This window comes from Genypterus blacodes, unplaced genomic scaffold (assembly GCF_046128005.1).
Source record: "Genypterus blacodes isolate CSIRO-AG114 ecotype Tasmania unplaced genomic scaffold, CSIRO-AGI_Gbla_v1 ptg000137l_1, whole genome shotgun sequence".
NCBI lineage: Eukaryota > Metazoa > Chordata > Actinopteri > Ophidiiformes > Ophidiidae > Genypterus > Genypterus blacodes.
In genome coordinates, this window is record NW_027466939.1 from 643,955 (window position 1) to 669,062 (window position 25,108).

Sequence of the window (25,108 nt, forward strand, 5' to 3'; positions counted from 1 at the left end):
AGTAGCTGTAGTAGTAGTAGCAGTAGCTGTAGTGAACTGGTCTTAGTGTGTGACACAGTCTAATGCCTGGCAGAGTGTCTCATGTTTGTTTTTGATTTGTTTTCTTCCTTTTTTTTGGGAATGAGGATTGCTCTCTTCTCTCTCTTCCTCACTCTGTTCCTGTTTCTCTCAGTCTCTCTCTCTCTCCTCTCCTCTCCTCTCTCTCTCTCCTCTCTCTCTCTCATGATGTCTCTCCTCCCTCCATTCTTTTGGTGCTCTGTTTTTCAACCCACCACACATAATGAGAATTTCAGGAGAATGGTCACCAAATCTAATTGCTTTATTTGAATGATGCACCTTGGTATTTATTTATTTCTGTTGTAAACAGTAATTGTAAATCAGTTTTCTTTTTTATTTGGTGTTGCTTATGTATACTTCCTCCCCCTTTTCTCTTTGTCCTCACTTCATCTTTGTGTTTTGTTTGTATATGGACTGGCTCTGTCTCTCTCCTCCTCACCTGCATCCTTCTCTCTCTTTACGTCCCATCTTTGTCTCTTATGTGTTTGATGTGGGAGTGCTACGATTGTGTTGATTGGTCTCTATGCTGCATCCGATGCTTGCTGATTGGCTGGATTTTTTTGGTTACTCTCACTCTTGGTCATGTGATGCGCCCATATTTGGCTGCGTGTAATTTCTGTGTTATCTGATTCTTAATTTTTTGCCAAACAAATGTTTTTGCACCCCCTCCTTCTCTCCCTCTCCCTTGTTGTGTTTTATTTTGGAATATTTTTAGTAGGTATGTAAACCCCACAAGTTTGGTTTCATATGGAAAGGTGCTCTGGTTGTGTACGGTTCTATGGTCCAGACTGGACCGGAGGGCAAACGTGGGACGAGAAATGCTGAATGTTTATTAATCGTTAACACTTTCAGATTTGCCTTCCACATTTGTCTCTGTTGATTTGCATGTGTTCAGAGAATTACCCAATACCATCGCACGACACAAACAGGTTCAGACAGATCAATATAACATGCAGCTAACACTAAAGACACAAACCTCTACACACAACTCTGCTGTAAGACGTTAAATAGTAGTTCCTACATTTCAAAATCCACTCAGACACACACACACAGAGTTGCTGTAAGTCCGATAACTTACTAAGCTAGGCTAATTGAATCAGCCGCCACTGACCTTCTCATTTTCAATGAGAGAAAAATGGGGTAAATCTCATTTCCATTCCAATGAATCTCAACAGATAAAGAACGTGACTCACTTACAGAGGCAACGAGAATGGCATTCTAAGCCTTAATGGTCTTTTAAATGGCTTCATGGTGTGTGTGTGTGTGTGTGCGACCAAGCTCTCTCTCTCTCTCTCTCTCTCTCTCTCTCACGTTCTCCCTCTCTCACGTTCTCCCTCTCTCACGTTCTCTCTCTCGCTCTCTCTCTCATCTTGCCAAAAAGATCATTAATCTTGGCTTGCCACCATCGGCTCTCTTGGACAGTATGAGTTACTATTTAGAGCTACAATCTCCATCTTTCAAAGCCCATCAAAGATGGGAAGATGGGGACAGATCAAGGGACGGGAGCGGGAGCCTTTGAAGCACATAGAGGAGATTATCAGCCATCTTAGACTGGAAGGCCTAAGCATTAGTCTGAAATGTCAGCTACTGTGGCCAGAGTGCACAGCACGTACACACACACACACACACCTAACAAACGCAAAATACCATCTTCATCTGTGCATGCTAGAAAAGTACAAAACTGTGACATCTCTGTGACTCTCTCTCTGACTCTCTTGCTCTGACTTTCTCTCTCTCTCTCTCTGACTCTCTCTCTCTCTCTCTCTCTCTCTCTCTCTCTCTCTCTGACTTTCTCTCTCTCTCTCTCGCTCTCTCTCTCTCTCTCTCTCTCTCTGACTCTCTCTCTCTCTTTCTCTCTCTCTCTCAGTCACAGCAATGGCACAACCTGTGTTAATCACCAAATATTTGAAACTCTATTCTCCAATTGCATGCTGACTATGATTCCCCTTAACAGTCTGCATCCATTGTTGTACAGCCTCACACTGCTCATGTTCATTTATAAACACTGACAAGATTACGTTTGCTGAATGTTTTTTTGCAAAACGTAAACTAGCTATATGGGCCCTAACTCTAAACGACACCGGTAGTGTTTTTAAATGATGACGGCACAAAATAACAACAGAGAGCAGAGACATAGAAAGCACACAGCCACCACCTCACCAGCACATAACAGCAGGTCTGACCAGTATCAATACAGTGTTGACTTGTTTGTGCCTGTGCCTCTGACCGCCTGTCCCTCCGTCCCCCAGGTGAATAACGCCACCGCCAGGGTGATGACTAACAAGAAAATGGTCAGCCCTTACCCTAACGGAGAGGCGCTCAGCACACTGCCTTATGGTAACAACCGCACCCGCACTAACAATGAACTGTGGCTCATAATCATCCCGACTGTTTGACTACACGGGCAGAGGCAAAGGTAGGCAGGGGAAAGTACACAGTGTCCCTGCATTTTTCCCTTCCTATCAGGCCTCCTGCACAGAACTGAACACACATCTGTATGTACACAACCTGTGAGCAGATAGCAGTGGAATCTCAGTGGATTCAGATGTAGTATGGAGAGGGAAGGTTAGCTTTCAGGTCCAAAAAGCCTCTTTAGGTTAAACTTCACACGACGGCACTAAAATCAGCTGGGCTTTTAAGATGCAGGTGATAATTGTTTACTTTGTTCATTCGTCATTCCTTCCTTTCACCTTCTGAGAAGTTGAATCCCTAGAAGTCGTCAAGGTCTATTTATCTCTCTGTTGAGCGCAGGACCCTCACAGTAATTGTTGAAACCTCTCAGCCTCACTGTGAGCTTTAAGCACTCGTGGCATTCAGCATCTGAAGTATTAGTCTGTCGTGACCTTTCTCATTGGCACTGTGTTTGGATTGCAATACACATGCAAAGTAGAGAACCCGAGTGTGCGGCGCTGCTGCTGCTTCAGGGTTACAGCCGCACAGGAATGAAAACAAGGAAGCACGAGTGTACTGTGTCCTCCAACAAGAAGGAAGGAAGGAAGGAAGGAATTACATCCCCCTTTTTTTTGAAAGGAATACTGATTTGTGGTTGGACTGCATGTCTGATATCAGCCAGTCTGAGGCCTCTGAGACCAGGGGCAGGATTTACTCAACCCAATGCAAACTACCATCAATAAGAATAATAATACATTTGGCTTCACCGCATTGCCTCCATTCATTTGCATATTTACTAATTAGCATATTGTTCATGTTTCTAATCATCATTTGCCCGTCTCCTTCTGTCTGTGTGACCGTCAGCGGGTTGGAAGTTGAGTCCTATGATGGGCGCTGTGTACGGACCAGAGATCTACGCAGGTAAAGCCAGTCTCCGTGTGCTCTATACACACACACACACACACACACACACACACACACACACGCTCACACGCGCACGCACACACACTAAGAGCTTTTCTTTTCTCCCTTTGCTGTTCATCCATGTTTATAATCACATTTCCTCTTTCTGCCTCCATCTGTTCAATCATTCTCCCCTCCTCTCTTCCTTCTCCTCTCTTCGTCTTGGTCCTCTCCCTCGCCCACGTCCTCGTCTGTCCTCCAGTCCCTGGGTTCCCCTACCCGTCAGCAGCGGCGGCAGCCACCACAGCGGCGGCGGCGGCGTTCCGCGGGGCCCACTTGAGGGGCCGAGGCCGACCCGTCTACAGCACCGTGCGGGCCGCCGTGCCTCAGCCGGCCATCCCCACCTACCCCGGGTAAGACCCCCCGCTCCACCCTCTGCGCTCTGCCATACGTATGGAAAAACACCCACGTGATGCGTTCAGGAGCATTTCACGGATGCCACTTTGAGATAAATTTCCCAGTTTGTTATTGAAGCAGGTGTGTGTTAAAGACAGCTGTGCTCATCCAGCCGCTCCTGATCAAACATGACTCACACTTCACTCTCTTCAGCCGTCCAACTGGCACGCAGGCCGTTCAGCAGAGTGTAACACACTGCTGGGGCCGCGCCGTTCATTTGAATAAACACGCATTGGTAGCTTTGCATAAACACACACACACACACATAAATGACGTTCAGGCATTATGCGTAAGCAGTCATGCCGCACACACACACACACGAGCTGCAGAGGACTCACGTGTACTCCTGTGTGATGTGTGTTCTTGTTGGTACTGTGCATGCCTTGTTGCCGAGCTAATGGGGTTACGCCTGCTGTGAGATTCAGAGCAGAATTGATTGGTTAATAAACCTGTGGCTGCTTACTGTGACCACGTTCAAGATTAAGATGAACAAGTTGATATTGGGAAATGCTCTTTCATATCTGCTCTAGCGGTCAAACGCTCTCCTTATGACAGTAAAGACTGATCAGAGGTGGATTAGACTCCTTTGGTTTCCTCTGTTTGGATCAGAAGCCGGTTAATGGCTGCAGTTCAATTCAACTCTTAAGTCATGAACTTCACCTGTGGGCTTCATGGGTCCATGTTATTTGTGGTGGAAGCCGTGGAGCCTAAATGGAAGCTGTGTATCCTCTGCATGCTGCATGGGTGTGAAATAACATCTGTCTCTCTCTCTCTCTCCTTCCCCACTCTCTTCTTCTTCTTTTGTTTTGCTGTGTTGTGACTTTGACTCACTCTGATGTGGGACTGCGCACCTCTCTGTTTGCACTCGGTCACCTTTGGGGTCCCCTCCCTCCTCCTCCTCCTCTTCTTCCACTTCCCCCCTTCGTTTCTTGTGTCTTCTTCTCTCAGTGTGGTGTATCAGGATGGGTTTTACGGAGCCGCAGACTTGTATGTAAGTAAATTCACCTCCCGCCAACACACCCCGTCCCCTCCCTCCCTCCCTCCCTCACGGCTCTCTCCTCCTCCTCTCTCTTCCTCTGGGGGTGATTCTGCATGTGTGTCCGCTCATGCGCTGCACAGAGCTGCCCACAGCACAGGTGAACGAGCCCGCCGCGAGCCCGAGAAGCACAAAACACTCTGTAACAATGGGAGTAACACACCGTCGCTCCTAAAAGGTGTTTGTGTCCCTGACAGTCACAAGTCGGGGCGGTAAAATCCCCGTGACGAAGGCGCGGAGGCTCTCCAACACCGTCACCAAAGCTGCTCTGTGGGCGGATGTGGCAGTGTGCTCCAGTGTACGAGTGTGTGAACAAGTGTGTGTGTTTATCCAGGTTGACATGGGTTGTTTCTGTTCTCTCTATAGACTAGTGTTTCAGGACTCAGTCCTTAGTCCCAGATTGCCTCAGGTAGGGTCAAACTCAACACCAAACCCACAGTGTGCATTGTTTGACTGTACTACCTCCTCTGACCTGTGACCCTTCTGATCTGGATCATCTGAACCTTTTAGTTGTTGGGAAATGAGCTCCTGCTTTGAATCTTCCTCTCTTACTAACTCACTTATTGAACGTAGACTTCTGGAGTGTGGGTTTGTTCTACTAAACAACTACATCTGATACTTCTCAAAGGAGAACCTGGTCTCTTGTTACGATCATATCAATCCTTATTCTGTTCCTTTTCTGGCTGAAATCCTGTTAAAGCTGCGTTTATCAGCAGCGTCACACCTCTGCTGTGCTGCTTTACACCGACCTGAAGGTTTCTGCTTTCATTCTTCTAAAATCAGTGGCACTTTTTTCACAAAGGGGTTGAGTCTCACCGAGCCGCACTGAGCCCACAGCCTGGCTCCCTTTCTGTCACTCACACACACACACACACACACACACACAACATACCTGAGCAAAGCTGAAGCGTGTTGGTGTTCACACTTAGCAGAGTAACGATGACACCCTGGCACCCAGGGCTCACACACGCGTCAACATTACAAGCGACAGGAGGGCAAAGAGAAGAGAAGAGGCTCCGTCAGACAGACAGCTGAGCTCTAACTCTACACTGCACAGACGCCATCCAGGCGCTCCTCCCGTTTTTAGTGTTAGCGGGTCGTTCACAACCAAAGCAGGAGATGTTGGTGAGACCCAAACTGTCCACCTCCTCTTCCTCTGCTGTCTGGAAGTAAGAGACAGGCTGGTTTGCGGCGGCTCGGGCAGGATTCACACCACCGAGGAAAACTGGCCCAGGGTGACGGCCCCCCAGGGAGAACATGGTCTCTGCCTGAATGAACCACCCACCCAACCACTCACTTACCTGTCCCCCCCACATGATTACATGCATGTGCTGATCAGCTGCTGCATGCACACACGCACACGCACACATACACACACATACGCACGCACACACACTGTATTCCTCCTTCTCTCCCTCCTCTGCTATTCTGCCACTCACCCAGATGCCCCCTGCTCTCTCCTAAATAACCCTCCCACTCCTCCTCTGCAGTGTGTAGCACCCCTGGGTGCTCTGTGGGGTTTGCTGTGTTCTGGTTGGGCTCTAATGCAGCGGTGTTGTGCTCTCTAGCAGGTGTTTAGTAATGGGGCTCTGCATGCCGTCTGAAATGGAGACGATATTAGTGTCGGCACAGGCCTGAGTGTGTGTGTGTGTGTGTGTGGGTGTGTGTGAGAGACTTCCCCCCCTTCATCATTCTCTCCAGTCTGTCTCTTGTATTCACATGAAGGAACAGGAATAAGGATGGTGTATTTTCCCTTATCCCCTTTATGACTCCATACGTGTCTGAGGACACTGAGGTCTCCAGCTAAAGTCCAGACTTTGTCTTCCCCTCTGTCTCCTCCAGCGATAACACAATCTAACACAAACTCACTGACACAGCATCAACACACACACACACAACCCTCCCCTCCCCCACCTCATCTGTCATCCATACAGAAATGTCATTAAATAAGAATACAGGGAGATACATGTACTTTATACTGTTTATTCATATTTTAAAACAGAAACAAAGATATATTAACATGTAGAAATAGTATATTAGTTTTTGTCTTTGCTAGCATTTAGGTCATTATCATTGTAATCACCTGTCCCCCTCTCTCATGTACGCTGCTCAGGTCAGGTGTCTTCCCCCTGTGAGGGAGCTAGCCTTGTAATATGTGTGTGTGTGTGTGTGTGTGTAGGGAGGTTACCCCGCTGCTGCTGCTGCCGCTGCCGCGTATCGCTACGCTCAGCCTACGGCCGTAACCGGAGCGACCGCTGCCGCCGCCGCCTATAGTGACAGGTCAGTACACACACACACACACACACTAGTCCTTGTAGTAACTTTGTCTGTAGTTTACTGTGCTGATGTTATGGCGATGTTCTGTATTGTTTCAGATTCAATCTTGTGACCTCTAGCTTTGACTGTTTTACAAACTTGTGCATCTTATGTAGGAATGAAGATAAAAGCAGTGCCCACATCTTTAATAGAACATGATCAGGTCATGATTACAGGCGACCTCATTCACTAAACCTTACTTGTGCAAAATTGACAGAGTAAACAATCTGACAGAAAATATTCACAAATGTACATCTCCAGAATCAAAAACCCTCCCCATTACAAATTCAAGAGCCATGGAGGCAACAACAGCTACAGTCTACAGTCTACAGTCTAAAGCTACAGTCTACAGCTACAGTCTACAGCTACAGTCTAGATTGGAGTGGACAGTTGAAGGCCTCCAGTCATCGATTGTTAATCCAGCCGCGTTGAAACGGTTTCTGTTGGAGCTCCGTGCTTGGACAGGCAGACGCTGCTGAACACTGATTTATGAGCAATAACTCCGCTCCGTGCCGGCACACACACGAGCACACCGACACTTCTGAGGGCAGAGATGCAGAGCTCGTCCTCGGATAACCGCACTAATGAATCAGCCTCAGTCAGTCGGTGCGTCCACACAAATATAAACTCAGATGAAGCCAATAAATAGATTATGTTTCCCCCCCCCAAGCTTAATGTGTAATAACATAGAAATGGGCCTAAATCCAGTGTGTGTTTACTCTGAGTAAGACACCTCCGCCTACATTTCTTCAACCGTTGGACCCTCCCCATCCTCCCATTATGCAAGGAGGTGGAAAATGAAGTAATCCTATTAGTTCTGTCCATGTAAACGTCTCACTCTGCTGCTTACTGACTTGCTTACTAAATCCCAGCCTTAAAATCTGTAACAGTGGCAGATTGGGTCTTGTGGTGAATCAGATGTAGGTTTGTCAGCTACAGAGGAGTAATTGCAGTTGTGCTTGTCTTGTGTGTGTGTGTGTGCAGTTATGGCCGAGTGTACACTACAGACCCCTACCACGCTTTAACCCCCGCTGCTGCTGCTTACGGAGTGGGAGCCATGGTGAGGACACTGACTAACTCTTTACACAACAATCACCCCATGATTAACCACAGATTTATATTATATGTATTTATTTTATTTGATATTTTATTTGATATTATTGTATTTTATTCTATTCTATTTTTATTCATAACTTACCACATATTCATATTATACGCATTTATTCTATTTTATTTTATTTGTTATTCTTAACTAACCACATATTTATATTATATGTATTTATTTTATTTTATTTAAATTTATTTTATTTTATTCTTAACTAACCACATATTTATATTATGTTTTCTTTTTTTTTTTTATTAAATTCATCATAAATCATTTCAGAGATTAACCATAATGGCAGAATAAACAAATAAGTTTTATCTACATATTAATGAGTTGATGTAATGATTGGCAGGTGATGTCATAGTCAAGTTTATTCTAGTCCCAAGTCAGCCAACGTGCGACTGTGGAGCAGATTGAGTGTCTCAGCCTGTGACTGTGTGTATTCACTCAGTGTGCCTCATGGGGATCAGGCTTGAATTTCCCCAAAGCAACGACACACACACACACACACACACACACACACACTGCACATCTGTCCCTTCATCCCTCCTTCTTCTTCTCTTGTCTCTTCCAGGCGAGTCTATACCGGGCGGGATACAGCCGCTTCGCTCCGTACTAAAACCACAAATCACACCCAAGGAATTTCACAACCCCCTTTTTTCCGAGCTCTGTGTTTGGCAGGAGCTCCCCTCCATTTTCCTGCGGGTGGACTACAGTGACAACTCATGTGTGTGTTTTTTAGTTTTTTGTTTCTTCAGTTGTTTTTCCTGGCGAGAGTTCATTGCCACATCGACTCAAAGGCGGCGTCATGGAGACGCTGCCACAGGCGGAGGAGACGTTTAGAGCTACGGGGAACTATTTAGGTTTAGAATCACTACGGGACCCGAAGGAGACGAGACTGCTGCTCCCCTGTGATCCTGCACACTACACACACACACATACACACACACACACCTTTCTTTCTACACGTCTCTGTGGTCCCATCCACTGCCCTGTAACGCTTTATCAAACCTGTATACACCTTCCTCTACGTTTCCCTTTACTGTTGGCCTGCTCACATTATTATGACTGCCACAACACAGCGTCACTTGCCTGAAGATCATGGTACCTTTCTCTTTGTACACACTACGTTGATATCGATGGTTGATCAAAGCCCCTCCACCGCACAGAGACTTCCAGCTCGCAGTTTGATAGAAGACTGGCATAGCTCCACCTAGAGGAGGCAGAGGGAACATTCATGCTCCCACCAAGCTGGAATAGTGGAGCCAGGGGAGGGAGGCTCAACTAGGAGGGGCGACGCCTGACTGACAGAGACAGCCCCCCCCCCCCGCCCTACCCCCCTACACACACCTCCCCGCCCCCCCCGTCCATGTGACGCCAGATCATGTCACAGGAAACGCTGTTCCTTCTTCTCCATTATCTCCAAACATCAAAAGAAGCAAAGAAAATGATGCAAACGTTTTGGAAATGACAAGGAAAAAGAAACAAGAGACTCGATTTTCTGCGTTACCTCAGTTTGTCTTTTGAAGATAATTTAGCTTTCAGCTGTCATTACATCTAATGTGTCCGTTCCTTTCAGTGATGTAGCCATTATGTTCACGTGTAAGTATTCCATTTATATCCAACCCCATCTCCCAGACGGAGCGCTGAATCAGTCGACCCGGCTCGACGTTGGCTTTGTTTCTTATCTGCTCGTAGTGCTTCTTCCCAAAAACAACAAAAACTGAACAAAAAAAGGACCGGGTACGTTTCCGTCCAGGCCTTCAGCCCCGACTCGCCCGGACCAGGGACCGTAGAACACTAATGAACTTTAATGAACTTGAGTTAAGAGGCTCGTATATGAAGTGAGTCACCGGCCGGACGGCCACATAGGGAACCAAAGTCCCTCCTGGCCAGCAGAGGCGTTTGTCACGACTGATCTCTGCTCAGCACAACAGCACAGGCCCAACTGAGCCTCCGGTCAGAACCCAGCAGAGCCGGGAGGCAGCGCGGAGCCAAAGGAAGGAGAAACGTCTTTACATTTTTCTAATCCAGCTCGGGACACTCTGCTTACCCAACATGCATCTGCTTTTCCGCCTGGTGTTCCAGTTGTACCCCCCCGCCCCCCACGTGCCCTCTGGAATGTTCTCTGCAGTCCAAACAGACTGAGGAGCAGACCTTGTATGAGCTCTTGTCACGTGTATTATAACCATATACCCTCATTATGTTCTTAATGCTTTTATGTCTTTTCGGTTCCAAAGATTCTCTGATATAAGCACATTTGGTTTAAGATGTTTTTGTTGCGTACTTCATGGTCGCCTTTTACTTTGTCTTGTTGTATTTTGTTGGGGGTTAAAGCCGTTATTTTCCCAGTTTAACACGGCGAGGTGCTTCAACAGCACTCAAAGGAGCGAAGACGTCTGTTTAAAGCGCAGCGAGGAACGGGAAACCCTTAAGTCTCATTGATTCGGTCTGGACGACCAGGCGATACGGCCTCTGAGTTGAGGGACTTTGAGAAAGACAAAGAGGATGTTAAACCGTTGCTCCCTCCCCCTTCCCCAAATTAGAGCTCGGGCAGGATACGAGAGTAAAACCGTCCACATAAACGTCCCACGGGGGCCCGGCAGAGGCCACGGTTTGAACAACGAGACGAGCGCGTGGGCGGTTGTGGTGGTGAAGGTGAGAAGCTGAGCCATTAATCACTAGACGGGAGGCGGGAGAACGGCGTCCACCGCTGTCTGAGGGGGGGGAGGAGAGGAGAGGGAGGCGCAGCGTCGTATGAATGTGATGGAGAACGATGCTGCTGGACGTCCAGTGGATATTTTTGATGAAAACATAAGGAAGCATTACCTCTTTGTTGTTTTTTTTGGTTGTTATTCCCTTTGGAGTATAACCAGGAGTGTCACACTATGCATGCTTTTGTGAGGCGAGGCGTTTTTGATTTGCGCATGAATTCACATCGTAGTGCTGGAGGAGGAAGATCAGTGAGGAGGGGGAGGAGGTGTGAGGAGAGGAGGCAGGGTTTAGGGGGAGGGGGAAGAAACTACAGCTGATGTCTCGCGTGCTTCGCCTGACCTCTGACCCCTGTCTCCTCGCGGCGTGCACAGGTCCGGCCCGGCGGTGGGAGGAGCGTCTGTACAGGGATTTGTTTAAATAGGTTTCAAAATTGCATGTGGAATTTTTCTTTTTTTTTTTTAAATGTCACATGCTCATCGTTGCTATAGAAACACAAAAAACAACTCATTTATCCAAGTGACTTTTTTTTTCTTTTTTCCCCTCCATGAAGTGATGTGTATTTTTCTCCCAATGTTTTATTTTGCCATCATTGTGTCTGACTTCTGTTTATTCCCTCATTATTATTGAATGTATATAATAAATAAACTGTTTGGTTTTTACGCCTCGGCCTCTGGCGACCTTTTTGATAAAGCAAAATCACAGACGCCCAAACTTCAGCTTCCTCTCATCAGAGTTCAGTCAAAGCGGCGAAAAGACAAAACTACTTACAACTTCAGACCGCTGCAAACTTTTCACTCTGCAGTCGCGTCGCCACTTCTCTCCGAGGTTTGAGATGATTGATGGAGGCAACAATTGCTCGCCATTATTGCTGCTCGACTGGGTCGCATCAGTGTCAACTCTTCACTTTTGTCCCTCAACCCTCTTCCACCCTCTTCCCCTCCCTCCAAATCTACTGCGTGCGATGCTGATCCGACCTCCCAGATCTCCCACCGTTACCGCAGGGAACAATCTGGAACGATCTTTAATTGCATCTGAAGTTAATGGCTCTAAATGGGTTGGATGTGGCGGGAAAACCTCATATCCCTGCTAATTGCTCCAATGCACAGGAGGCCAATTGCCTATTTGACGCCACGCTTTCTCTGACTAATTGGAAATCGCTGTAATTGGAGGAATAGATTGAGAGCCGACTCTTGTGAAGATTTTATCTGGTTGAAGTGAAGTTGACCTTTGTGGGTGACGGAGGCTCTGCAGGCCGCCGGGAGGGGAAATGGGGAACAAAACCATCAAACACAGAATCACCACAAACTATAAATCTGTTTGATTTTTAACTGCAGGCTGTGATAAAGTGTTTTTGAAATGAATAGAAGCTGCAGCTTTGTTAAAATGGCTCAAAGTCTTCATGCAAAGACTCAGATTTTCCCCGACAACCAATAGTTGAACCGATTCTACCTGCTTCAAAGGTTACAAGCCAATCAGAGTCCAGGACTGCAGCAACACCTTCTCTTTGTCACCGCCCCTCCGTCTCCATTGTGAGCAGCCAATCCTTCCCTGCTACGCCTCAACATTGCCCCCTGGTGTTTGTTGTGAGGTACTACTGGCGCTGATCTGCATTTGGGGCCTGAAGGCATCACGGCTCTGCTGAGAGTGACGGCCTGTGTTGTTTTGGCGTCTGTGAATTTTGTGTGTGTGTGTGTGTGTGTGTGTGGGAGAGCACGAGAGGTTGAGATCTGGAAATGTCTCCAAATACACGTCCATTCATCAGTCACATCTTTATTGATAACGGGGGTCACATATGTACAAAAACAAAATATACATTCATTTGTTTGGGGCTTAACAAAGCTCCTAACATTGAATATGAAGATGCTCACAAGCTCCTCCGCTCTGTTCTTCTTCCTCTGCACAGCAGTTGGGCGCCTTCAGTGCTTCCAAACACACCTCCTACATCACCTCTGGGTTATTTCATATCATATCACTCACACACACACTCACACACACTAAGAGTTTGTGGATTTCCCAAACGAGGACCATCTGAGCCCAAAATACATTCCTTACATATTAAATGATTTCCACATGGTAGAGTGTGTGGGCTGTCTGTGGGGGAGAGTGTAAGTGTGTGTGTCATGCTGTGTGTGTGTGTGTGTGTGTGAAGGAGAAATGGATTTGGTTTTAATGATGCTGATAATAACGATCATAAGGCTCCCGAGTGTTGGTGGTCTGCGGGCGAGGGATGGTGTAATCTCTGTCAGGGTCTATTTCCTGAAACACATAAACATACCATCACATCATTTACACACACACACACACACACTTAGGCAGTGAGCCGTGTTGTCATTAACCTTACAGTGTGACTTGGCTGTATTGGCTTTGTTACTCACTGTCATGGAGAATTCCGACTGGTAGGGCGACTGCAGCGCCACCTCCGTCCTCCTGCCTGCAGGGAGACGATGATACACTTAGCTAATTATTGCCTCATTACATAGTGTTCATCATAAATGCCCACAGTGGGAGCGGAGCTGACGGATGGAACCATCCATTATGGAATGTTGGGAAGCAGTTATAATTAAACATGATATAGATATATATGTGTGTGTGTGTGTGTGTGTAATGTCCCTGAGGCTCAGTCTGTCTGGCTCAGTGTCCTTCTGCTGTCCAGCCTCAGCCAGGATTATCATCATTGGAATAGAGTCATATTGATCCCATGGTAGATGATCAATAGGTGCAGTTTGGTCTGGACTCAGATCAGGATCAGGATTTGGATCTGGTGCTATTGGTTGGTTTTTAGTTTGAATATTTATGTAGCTCCTCTCCTCTAACCCCAGAGTCAAATGTTGTTATCTTGAGATTCTCTTACTGGTGTGTTTACAGTTCTGTGCTTTCTTCTTCCTCTTCAGTGTGTTTCAGAGGTAAACACTCCTTACTGCAGTAGATTTACCTGACCACTGTAATTACTCACTGCAGATTCAGACTTTCAGTTCAGCTTGAGACAAACTGTGTGTGTGTGTGTGTGTGTGTGGACTGAAACCTAAATCTGCCTTCCTCAGTATCTACAAGGCACCAACCGGTTTTGACCAGAATGCATCTGTGCTTTGCTGTCACGGTACTGAATGAAGTATGTCAGACTTATTTTAGCTGGATGCTGTGAGAACCTTCACACAGAACCTCAGTTTGTTGTCTCTGATCTAAATCTCCGTTCTTACCTTTCCCGTTCCCTCCGTCGTTCTCAAAGCTTCCATTTTCTCTTCCTTCCTTGGGGCTGCTCAGTCCAGGGATGTCAGTGCTGGGACTGGTCCATCCTGCAAAGCTAAGGGGGCTGTCCTTGGACTTGGACTCCCCCCTGCAGAGGAAGGCGACGTGGGCCAGTCCGTGCCCCAGCAGTAACACCCAGCCGTTGGCCACCAGGGCGACGCTAAGCACCGGGTCGTCCCACTGAGGCCGACGGCCCAGTTTGCGGTTTCCTATGATGAGGAGAACGATCCACGCCACCCATATGCAGGCAGAGAGCAGCAGTGTGAGGCAGAGGAGGGTGGCCTGCACCTGACCCTGGGGGTGGCAGCTCCCACTGTAGCCGTAGCTGTAGGTCAAGCAGGAGCGACACAGTAAGTGCAGGGAGAAGATCAAGCTGATAGTCAGGAGGCAAAGCACGTAGATGAGCAGCATGACGAACTCCTCCTGGCTGTACTGGCAGGGTTTGTTGTCACGCAGCAGCACGAGGATCAGCCACTGTGTAGCAATGATGACCTGCACGGTGAAGAGTCCCAGAGCCAGAGCCGGCTCCCCCCAACCCCGGGCCGCCGCGAAGCCCAGCAGGGCCAGGCATCGAGCCAGCAGGCAGGACACGGCCAGGGAGAAGAGCACGCCGAAGAGGAAGAGCCTGGTGGGGCAGATCTGAGGGGTGAGCCCGATGATGAAGGAGAAGGTGAGGCCAAAGATCCCGGCTGTGGCGAGCAAGAACAAGGACGTGGACGCCACCGTCCCGCCGATGCTGCTGTGCTGGTGCCGTGACGACACACAAGCCCACAGGGTCCAGATGAGCAGACCCACCAGGAGACCAGCACTGACCAGGAACCCCAGAGAGGCCAGACCCTCCAACACGATGCCCCATAAGGACTGCAGGTCACACAGGTTGGTATAGGTTGGGTCCAGCCCGGCACCACAGCCCGGGACTACAGAGGGAAGGGCTGAGGAGTTCCTGCTCGGGCTGGATGTGGAGCTGCTGTTGATCGCTGTTGTCTGGCACTGACAGAGGTGAGGGACGTCTAACAGGAGGAAGAGGAGGAGGAGGAGGAGGGATTTGGGATTGTGGAACGCAAAGCTCATGCTTCCTGTTGAGCGTCCTGTGACACGGACCCTTTGATGTAGAGCGTCCTGGCCTCCTGAAACAATCAGCACACGTCAGTATACAAAGTGAAGAGCGTGTGTATTCTTCTTCTTCATCAACAAGCTTTAAAGCAGAGCCGCAAGCACGCCGACGCTCCACAAGCAGGTAGACGTGTCAATGACTGACGGGGCAAAACAAGAGGGCATGGGGTAGAGAGAGAGAGAGAGAGAGAGAGAGCAGGAGGGGGAGGAGGAGGAGGAGGGAGAGCGTAAACATGCCAGGACAAGGCAGAGGCCATGGAAGAACAACACCAGGAACATGGAGGTGAAGCTGGGACAGAAACACAAACTTCAGCTCTCTGCAGACACACAGAGGTGGAGAGAGGGCATAATACAGATCCAGGGGAGAGAAAGAGAGAAAGAGCGACTGAGAGAGAGACTGATAGAGAGAGAGAGAGAGAGAGATCTTCACTCCCGATAGCTGATTGTCACTTCCTCCAGCCTTTGTTTGATTGAGCGATGACCTTTTGTGGGTTTATCACTCAGCAAACACAACACAGAGCACAGAGCTTCCTCTCAGCGGAGGAATAATGAAGATTTAACAAAGAAAGATGCCGAAATGTTCTAGATTGTGTGTAAAGTCGAGCGAAGCTGATACTAGAAACCAAAACATAACATCAGGTAGAAGTTAGAGTTCAGAGTTGCTGAGTTCTCTTACCTCCTGCTCTGCTGGATGTTCGTCCTCCGATTTTCATATCAAACTCTGTGCTGCTGAGTGCGTTTGTGTGAGTGTGTGTGTGTGCGAGTGTGTATATGTCGATGTGTCAGTCCGTTCACCTCCTATGCCGATGATGAGCCCATAGCTGTCATCCTGAGCTTAGAGGAAGAGCGTGAAAAGAGGAAGGGAGGACAGCGATGGAGTTTGTCTCTTCTTCTCTCATCGACTGGTTGGGCAACAGGAGAGAAAATTACACTCCCACTCAGACTTTCCTGTCAGACCCCTCCTGTGTTTGTGTCAGAATATAGGTGGGGCTCACACACACCTGGAGATGATAGAGGAGGAGGATAAACACACACACACACACACACACACACTCACACACTTCCTCCTGTTAGTATTTGAATGCCATCCCCAGATAATGTCAACACTAACGTTATCTAACGTTATTGAGATCCTGTTCCTCATGTAACACACACACACACACACACACACACACACACACACACACACACACACACACTCTCATACATACAGAAGGATTGAGCAGCAGAGTTTGGGAGTGGATCTAAATGTGTGTGAGTCACTGGGATTAGATCACAGAACCAGTAGTCACCAGTTACAGGGACCCACAGCGTCATGTGGTGAAGTCTGACAGAAAGAGAATAGTTTCCACTGTACAAGCCCACACGTAACTTCACAGCTCGTGTCTGTACAAGTACTCACTTTAAAGGGTGTGTTCACTTTCTAAAAATGTGCGTGTGTATGTGTGGGGACTGAAACCTAAATCTGCCTCCTGACTGTTACTCAGTATCTACAAGGCACCAACCGGTTTGGACCAGAATACGTGTGTGATATGCCGTCACGGTACTGAATGAACCGACGAGTGCTGCTTCCTGTCAGCCGGGGTTTAGAACAAAGCACGGAGACGCAGCTTTGACTTTCTTTAAGCTTAAATTCTCTCACATCCAAGTGTTCTTAAGCGTCGTGTGCTGCATTCACGAGCCGAACAAGAATCTGACACCAAGGGAACTCAAGTTGTGTCTCAGTCATGGTCACTGCAAATGGAAATTATTTGAGGCATTTGTGTGACTCTTGGTAACCATAGCAACCCAAGTGGGCTATTGGGATGGAAGTGTTTGCGTCAAAGGACGACAAGGCAATTTCTTTTGTTCCTACTTTTCTCTGCAGAAGTCTGGAAGTAAATGACCTCGCTCCTTTTCTTTTGCTCTGAAGGGCAGCAGGTGGCGCTGTGCTGCATCGCAGTGAGACGTTGTGTCTGATGCACGATGTCACACGAGAGCTTGATGTTTCACACACACACACACTTTGTTTAGCTGAAGTGAAACCAGTGACTCAGAAAGCAGCTTCACAAAGACGGAGAGGAGTAGAGAGGAGAGTGTCGTCGGCGTATTGTCGGAGAAAAGAAGACTCCATTTGGAACTGGTGCCATTTTGCCGTTTGTTGACACATTGTAAAGACACACAAAGGCCCAGGAGCTGAACTCTAACATCAGTCCTCTCATCTTAGTGCAATGAGAGTCGACCTGCTTGTTTCGTTCTCTCCTCCTCCTGTCCAAACACATAAAGGAGAGAAGGGGACAGAGTTGTGTAACCAAACAGATGAAGTGACGTTTCTGACAGGAGACGCTTCGTCCCGATGTGAGAGCGTCAGCAGCTTACTTGTCAATCAAAGTTTCCACTCACATGATGACTGCGGGGAGATTCTGATGGCCGGTGACAGGAAGTGGCCTCCAGTGTTTGGCTTAACACACTTGTCACTTCTTTCTGGACAATTTTGACATTAATAGCTTCTTATTTCTTTATTAACATCACCAAGGGAGAAAGGGAACAAGCAGATCATCGGAGCTTTCCTTTCCTGTATTACAGCACAGAGACCTTATATGACTCCAAAACAAAGAAAGAGACCAGAGAAGTGAAAATGAACACACAGTTTACTGCAGCTATCAGGACTGACAAACGCACAATGTCATGTTGTGCGTTTGGATTGCAGCAAGCACAAAGAGAGAGACAGAGAGATGAAGGGAAGAGAGGAGGAGGTCTGATCTCAAAGTGCATCGTAGGACGGATCAGTAAAGGAGGTCAGACTCAAAATGAGCAGGAAGTAAAAAAGGGGAGAGGGTTTAACTCTGAAAACAAATTCATATTTACATTTAACGCACAGCTAGAAGCAAACACGACGTAGTAACACTGGTGCTTTGCTCGCCGCAGAGGGAGGAGGAGGAGGAGGAGGAGGAAGAGGAGGAGGAGGAGGGAAGTGAAGAGGAGGAGGAGACTTGTACATGGATGAAGGAGAGGGGAGGGAGGGGTGGGACTGTTCTCGTCCTGTCATTCTTCATGTACATATTAGATACTGTCATCAGTATTATATAATAATAATAATAATAATAACAATCATAATAATAATAATACAAAAATAAGACCATTATTATGCCTTTGATCCACTTGGTGGAGTGCAGCGTGAGGTAGACTGACGAGGGGGCAATAGGGGCTCGCTGGCAGCTTCATCGAGTCGTGCCGAGGTGAGAAGGCCGGGGAGGGTTGATGAGGAAGAGGAGGAGGGGGAGGGGGGTCAGGTGAGGAAGGCTGGAGGCAGCAGCAGCTTTAGATGATGCCGTATTTGGCCAGATCGCTGAGCTCCATGTCGCCAAAGGCCTCCCATGGGCAAACCACAGTGATGTCTGTGCCAAGACCCTCCATGCCGGGGATGTCGTCACCAAAACTGGAACGGGGCAAACAGGAACAGAAAGGTTAGAGAGGGGAAGTCCTGCTGCATGAAGGGATCTGAACCCTGTGTGTGAGTGTGTGTCTTTACCCCTTCTGGCCTGGTTTGGGGGCCTTGCTCTTGAAGGTGCGGGTCTGCCTCTGCTTGAACTTGGGCGGGCCCTTTTTGGGCGTGGTGGGGCCGGTCGATCCACCGGGGCCCAGAGCGCTTCCTGCAGGGGGGGCGGAGTTCATCTCTGCTGTGGGGCTCTGTACCAAAGAGAGGAGAAGAAGAAGAAACCAGGTCACATGTGTCCTCCTCCGTCCTGTCCTCTGTTAATCCACAGTTAATGCATCCTGGGCTAATTAGAGCAAATTACGCAGATTAGGTTTAACAGCCAGATTAGCAGTAATCCCACTCAAATCCCTGTGGAACAACGGGGATTAAGTGTGTGAGCGGAAGTCAACCTCCGTCTGTCTGAGGTCTCAAAGGTTTCCATCAGCACAGACTCCCTGACTCCCTGACTCCCTGACTCCTCGACTCCTCCCAGCTCAGAGTTCAGCAGTTTAGATACTTTACACACTTGTGTGCGTACGACTTAATTATTCACTATTAAAACCAAATCCTTACACTGTCTTTAGATCCATCTGGTTCACCTTAACTTAATTGTTATTTAAATATTCTTCAGGATTGCCTGGGCCACACGGCAACAACACGGCAACGGCACATCTGCCAGTCTCCTCAGTGTCCTCTGGCTCTCATGTAAACCCACTGGTGACCTGTGGATCTCTGCTGTCCCGTCTGCAGATCTGTGAAGCCGCCTGGTGGAGGTGTCGTCCATCTGTTGCTGTGATCTTTGCCTCTCAGGTCAATCCTCTTTACGCTCAGCATTAGAACATACCTCCATCTGTTCTCCTCTACACTTTCTATGCATTCTAAGCCTTCTCTCTCTCTCTCCTTGCACTCTGGCTTTAAGATCATCAGATTTTGTTTCGATCCCAACCTCATTTCTCACACTTCTGTCAGCATCATAACCTCAGCAAGTCTTCATCATTTGGCAATCCTAATAAGGACTCATCCTGGCTACACACACCTGATTTAACCAGGATCGCCCCAACAATCAAAGTTTCAATTGTAAATGCACAGATCACATTTGTTCTTCATCATCCAGCCTTTTCTCAACAATCATCCTTAAATTCAGAGCTAAGTTAAGTGACTAAATTAAAGGGGTTTGTCTCACCTGCGGTCCGTCTCTACTCTGATCTGCTTCCTTCCTGGTCTGGACTTTGTGACAGCGGCTCTCCGTGGCTTTTATATCTTCACCTCTAATCCCCACACCCTCCTCTTCTCTGTCACGTCGGTAAAGGTCAGTCCGGTCTGTGCTGCACTCATTCCCCTGCCACAGAAGGAGGAGGTCAAGGTGGAAACCTTTAACAGGTTTATCCCCTTAAACCTTCAGCACGCCTGCAGAGAGGAGACGACCTGCCTGTCTCCTTTCAGAGCCATGTGAGGAGAAACTGAGCTTTATTCAATAGAAGTAAAGTTTGAATTATTACATTTCTGCATGATCAACTCTAAAATCCTCTTTAAGAAATAACACACATCTGTAAATATGAAGAAATCCAATATGAGGATATGATGAAGGTTCAGTATTCGCTTAAAAATGTGTGTTGATATTCGTTGGGTCTTGAAATATGTATTTAACCCGACTTTCATCACATTTTTGGATCCAAACTGAAGACAGAAGCAGGCATCACATCTTTACTTTAAGCTCTTAAACGCATGTCCCGTCAATTAGAGGTAATTGGATCCTTGACTTTGTTCTGAGCTCACGTGCTTCTGCTGGCTGAGGCCGAGCTGCAGCCGGGCCATCAGGAAGTATCACGCTTTTATTGTCAGATATAAAATGTCAAAGGAGCTGTAGACCAGCGTTCATCAGCCCAATGATCTCTACATATACATGATAAACACACCTATGGCTCCATCTTCCAGTTAGGCTTTGTGTGTCCATGTGTTCAAATCCACAGAACTTTGGTTTGATTGTAGTGAAAATCCCAAAGATATCAGATGAGACCCGATCGTCATGTAGGGAGAACAAAGTAACCTATTGATTCATTTACTTACAAATAAACATATATAGGAGTTGAAGAACCTTTTAATCTCAAACCTCACTAATCAATTCAACTGGATTAAACAACCTTTAAATCATTTTAAGTTATTTTTACACACTATGAGTAGGATCTGTTGTCAGGTCCTGTGTTTGGATGGTGGTTGGTTGTTAGTTTGTTTGTCAGCACGTTATGAATAAACCCTGAATCCTTTGAATCCTATGCCTACAGACTGAGGAGGAGACCAGGTGGATTTGCATCATGTGTCAGATTTCCAGGTCCTGACAGTAAACACATGGTTTCATATCCAGATGACTGTAGGCATGCAGATATGGAGTGATGGTGTCTTGTGTATTTTCCTTAATCTACATCCGAAACAGACAGAATGGCCCCAGACAGGATTTATACTGTGTATTGATCCCTGAAGCCTTTAAGAGCAGCTGTCAGTCTGCCTGTGTGTCTGTAAAGGCGGACAGGATGTGGCTCAGTCTGTAGGCCGGACATATTAAGGTCCTGGCCTCTGTAATGATCCACATCAGAGCTCCACTGCATCAAACCTACACTCAGTCAGCAGTCAGTCTGTTTGTTTAAGGTTTGAAACAGTCTGAAGTTATGTCTGAACTGTTTGTTGAGATGCTAAAGGAGTTTGATGCCAAAGTTCAAATCAGAAGAGAAGCAAACTGTTTTCTCAGTATTTCTCAGTATTTAACCGTCTCTAGGTGAATTATTAACCACAAGCGTAACCTGAACCCTGCAGCAAAGACCCACAGTGTTTGAGTTGCCTTTACTATATTGTAGGTCAGTGTGTCAGTTATTGTTATAGCAGCAGTCTGCCTAGGTTAAGGCCCACTAATTAGATTAGAGGTTGGTTTGACGCAAAACCTGCTATCTAGGAGACACTTTGTGTGTGTGTGTGTGTGTGTGTGTGTGTGATACGATCCACTTCACATTTTACAGCTTGTGTAAACGTTTGCTGAGTACAACTTCAATAGACAGATGTCTTCTTTCATCAACCTCAGAATGTGTGTGTGTGTGTGTGTGTGTGTGTGTGTGTGTGTGTGTGTGTGAGAGAGAGAGAGAGAGCTTTGATGTGCAGCTCTGTGCCCTGTGTAGCAGCACATACAGCACTGTCTGACCTGTGGTATGTATGTTGGTATGTTTTCCGGCCCTAAAAAGCTCAAAAAGACCCGAAGTGCCTTTTCTGGATGTACAAACACACATTTCTAATGAGAGGGAGTCTAGACGGGACTGAACCACAGTCTGTAGTGTCAATGTGGACTCACATGATGAACTCAGGCTTTGTGTTCAAGGTGAAAACCTAAATGTTTAAGTTTCACTCTTGGTCGTCTTCCTAAAAATAGGAAAACGCATCATTTAGCTTTTGGGTTCACTATTTGGCACCAAAGTCCTCTTAGCTTCCACTCAGCCCTCTGCATATTTGGTTTGACCATCAGTCCAACCAAATATTGATTAAATCATGTTCTATTTTCCTATATAGGCCCGGCACAAACTGCTAAACTTTGTTGACATCTTGCACTTCACTTTAAACAAGCAAACTCAGTGCAATTACAAAACCAATTACAAAACCAATTTCCTCCCAGACTGTTGCTTGGATTGCGATACTCCGTTCTCACACACAGTCACACACACAGACTCACTTTGGGGCTGATTCTTGTCAGCAAACAACGCGGAGGACAGATCTGTGCTTATTTGTGCGTCTGGATGAGGCGTTAGGTTTAGTGGAGCTGCTGCAGCTCATCAGATGTTGGCACAGCTGGTCAGGCACTTTACAAAAGAGTTGGGCGTTTCTCCTAGCATCTTTGACAGGTGTGTGTGTCTGAGTTGGAACACGTCTCCCAGGTGTGCACACGTGTGTGAGTGTCGGTGGTGTGAACGTGCTGAGACCTGGACTCCAGCTGGGGATTCCTGTCACAGGCTAAACAAATAGAGAGCCGTCTGTGTTTAAGTCTGCTCTGGGCTTTAGGGAGCTGATTTGAATCCTCGTGTTTTAATGTAACATTTCTCCCTTACTAAAGGCCCACTGTGCACACTGAGTGAAAACAATCAGCCTACCACCAGGCCAGAGGTGGTAGGAGAATCAGAATTTCCAACCTCATGTTGGGCCTCGATACTCAACATGACAGAGTAACACAACATAACATGTCTGCACCATGTTAGAGCTCAGACCGTCTGATGGCTCAACTCCAGGTCACAAGTTCAGAGGGGTCACATATAGCCTGTTTAACACACACACACACACACACACACACACACACACACACTTTCCTATATCAGCCTCACTTCTTGAAGTCTGGAAGTGCAAAATCCTTCACTTTTAGCCGTCTCATTTTTATTTTAATGTCAACAAGCACATTTGTTTTCATGTGGATTTGCTGACAGTTATTTAGTTTCATTCTGTTTCATTTCTATGTTAATGTAAAAGCATTCCAGTGTCTGACTCTAAACATCATCTCATTATGATGATTGAGTTCTAATATCTCAGGTTATGCGTCTCTTGTGTTGTGTGTGTGTGTGTGTGTGTGGTGCTTGAAGCTATTTCATCATTTGTACTTTGTTAGCCTCCAAAGTTGTCGCAATGTCACAGTTAGAGGCTTTGAAGTGGAGTTCCTTGAGGGCATCGGCACACTTGGCTGACAAAGATGATTGATTAAATAACATCAAAACAAAAACTGTGCACTTCCGCTGTGAGGGTGTGTTTCCCGTGTGTTGTGTGTCACAGGGATGTAAGATCTTAAGCGTGCTGGCAGGACTTCTGTTAGAAGGCAGATTGACCCGAATCTGTTCATTGGCTTACAGTCTCCGGCCTCATGATGGAGCATTTTCTCAAACCTGTTCCTGGAGCCGAGCGCTGATCCGTGTTCTGTCCAGGACTCCTCGTTCTCACACAGAGGTCACAGAGAGCAAGGGTTGACCAAGCGTTGGAAAGAGTTTGGAGCAGAGCCAGGAGTTTTTTTTGTCCCGATTAAATGACATTTATAAGTTTGTGATCAAGTTCTTCTATATTTTCTGCTAATTTCTAATAATACATCAATCTGAATGATCAATAGGTGCCATTTGGTTCCATTTATGATGATTATAGACATCACCCTCATCATTCTTACACACATATCCTGATACCTAACATGAGAAACATCACCTCAGCAGATCATAACCTTTATTCTTCTGCTTGTTTCTTTGCTGAGCTCAAATATTTCATCCTCAAATATGTGAGTCAGTGGTGGACTTTGTTAGAATGGATTGTGGTGTAATAAATCACCTCTAAGGTCCAAATGGAGACACAGGAGGATCGTTTACTGCTGCACGGAGATTTTCATTCATATTAGCTGCAGGCTTCTGTCTCCTAAGGAACAACTAGTGAGTTTCCTCTCGGCTCTCCGGCGTCACAGGAGTGTGTCTCTTTGTTTCTTCAACTCTGAGCGTAAAAGTGAGGATTATATTGAACAAATAGCACTTTTTAATGAAAGAGTCAAGGCGAGGTCAGAGTAAGACGAGCCGAGCTGCCGGTTTGCCTGCTCAGCCGGTTTGGGGCGATGCAATTATTGATATGCCATATTTCATTTGAAGGTAGGAGCCAGGCAGCTTAACAATCCTGCAGTCAGAGTGCTGAAGTAGGAATATAACACACACACGCACACACACACACACACACCCATGCTGAAGGCTGACTTTCGCTTTAAAGGTATGAAAGCATAAACAAAAGCTGAGGGAAAATAAGAACTTGTAGTAAGAGTGTTTTCACAATGTGATCATGTCATTGAAATCTCCTTGTGTGTGTGTGTGTGTGTGTGTGTGTGTGTGTGTGTGTGTGTGAGCTGTTTTGAGGTCAGATCAGACTGGGAGGATGACTGGTTTCCGTCTCTGGAAAAGGGAAGCTTCTTATTATATTTATTATATTGAAATTGAACAAAGAGAATCATCAATCACACAGAGAGAGAGAGAGAGAGAGAGAGTGTGTGTGGCTCATCCTGACCTCGGCTTTGATGTTAGAGAACAAATCCTCCATAAGAGCTGATCGGCCGAGCAGCAGCAGCGACTCCTCTGATCCAATAATAATTACAGTTGTTTATTAGTATTCTGTGTTATGTTGTTATTGATTTCATTTTTTATTGATCATCTAGCTCAAGACTGTGCAAACTCAATAACAGCTGAGGAGGTTATGTTTCTTAACTATCGTGATTTTAAAGAGGCTTTAAATCTTAACACTGACCCGAGAGAGGGAAGGTGTGACTGCTGGAGTGAAG

The 25,108-nt window shown here is 46.8% G+C and overlaps 3 protein-coding genes across 5 annotated transcripts in view; 1 reads left to right on the forward strand and 2 right to left on the reverse strand.

The window, feature by feature from the left end:
• Positions 1-11,638, forward strand: part of LOC143011587 (RNA binding protein fox-1 homolog 2-like) — a 40,418-nt gene extending 28,780 nt beyond the window's left edge. For 2 of the 3 annotated variants that reach the window (XM_076164503.1, XM_076164505.1), the window contains 7 exons: positions 2,307-2,394; positions 3,313-3,369; positions 3,614-3,764; positions 4,756-4,798; positions 7,023-7,123; positions 8,144-8,219; positions 8,839-11,638. In XM_076164503.1, the coding sequence (XP_076020618.1) occupies positions 2,307-2,394; positions 3,313-3,369; positions 3,614-3,764; positions 4,756-4,798; positions 7,023-7,123; positions 8,144-8,219; positions 8,839-8,883 (561 nt within the window). In that variant the 3' untranslated portion in view covers positions 8,884-11,638. Of the gene's footprint in view, positions 1-2,306; positions 2,395-3,312; positions 3,370-3,613; positions 3,765-4,755; positions 4,799-5,209; positions 5,253-7,022; positions 7,124-8,143; positions 8,220-8,838 lie in introns of all 3 variants that reach the window. The other variant, XM_076164504.1, reaches the window with a different exon arrangement.
• Positions 11,639-12,733: 1,095 nt separating this feature from the next.
• On the reverse strand, positions 12,734-16,386 carry LOC143011670 (retinoic acid-induced protein 3). The gene is made up of 4 exons (XM_076164635.1): positions 16,015-16,386; positions 14,177-15,352; positions 13,355-13,410; positions 12,734-13,235 (listed from the first exon to the last, which is right to left on the reverse strand). Exons 1-4 carry the CDS (start codon positions 16,049-16,051, stop codon positions 13,146-13,148), a joined length of 1,359 nt encoding a protein of 452 aa, XP_076020750.1. The 5' UTR covers positions 16,052-16,386; the 3' UTR covers positions 12,734-13,145.
• Positions 16,387-18,638: 2,252 nt separating this feature from the next.
• pde6hb (phosphodiesterase 6H, cGMP-specific, cone, gamma, paralog b) lies at positions 18,639-18,992 on the reverse strand. Its single transcript, XM_076164589.1, has 2 exons — positions 18,850-18,992; positions 18,639-18,756 (listed from the first exon to the last, which is right to left on the reverse strand). The coding sequence occupies exons 1-2, from the start codon at positions 18,990-18,992 to the stop codon at positions 18,639-18,641; spliced, it is 261 nt and encodes an 86-aa protein (XP_076020704.1).
• Positions 18,993-25,108: the final 6,116 nt, after the last annotated feature.

Bases quoted from the DNA above. Each gene is read 5' to 3' on its own strand.
- LOC143011670 (XM_076164635.1), bottom strand. From the start codon at position 16,051: ATGAAAATCGGAGGACGAACATCCAGCAGAGCAGGAG. The intron at 15,353-16,014 runs GTAAGAGAACTC...TGATTGTTTCAG, and splicing joins AACATCCAGCAGAGCAGGAG to GAGGCCAGGACGCTCTACAT. The intron at 13,411-14,176 runs GTAAGAACGGAG...GTCTCCCTGCAG, and splicing joins CGACGGAGGGAACGGGAAAG to GCAGGAGGACGGAGGTGGCG.
- pde6hb (XM_076164589.1), bottom strand. From the start codon at position 18,992: ATGAACTCCGCCCCCCCTGCAGGAAGCGCTCTGGGCCCCGGTGGATCG. The intron at 18,757-18,849 runs GTAAAGACACAC...GCCCCGTTCCAG, and splicing joins CCCAAACCAGGCCAGAAGGG to TTTTGGTGACGACATCCCCG.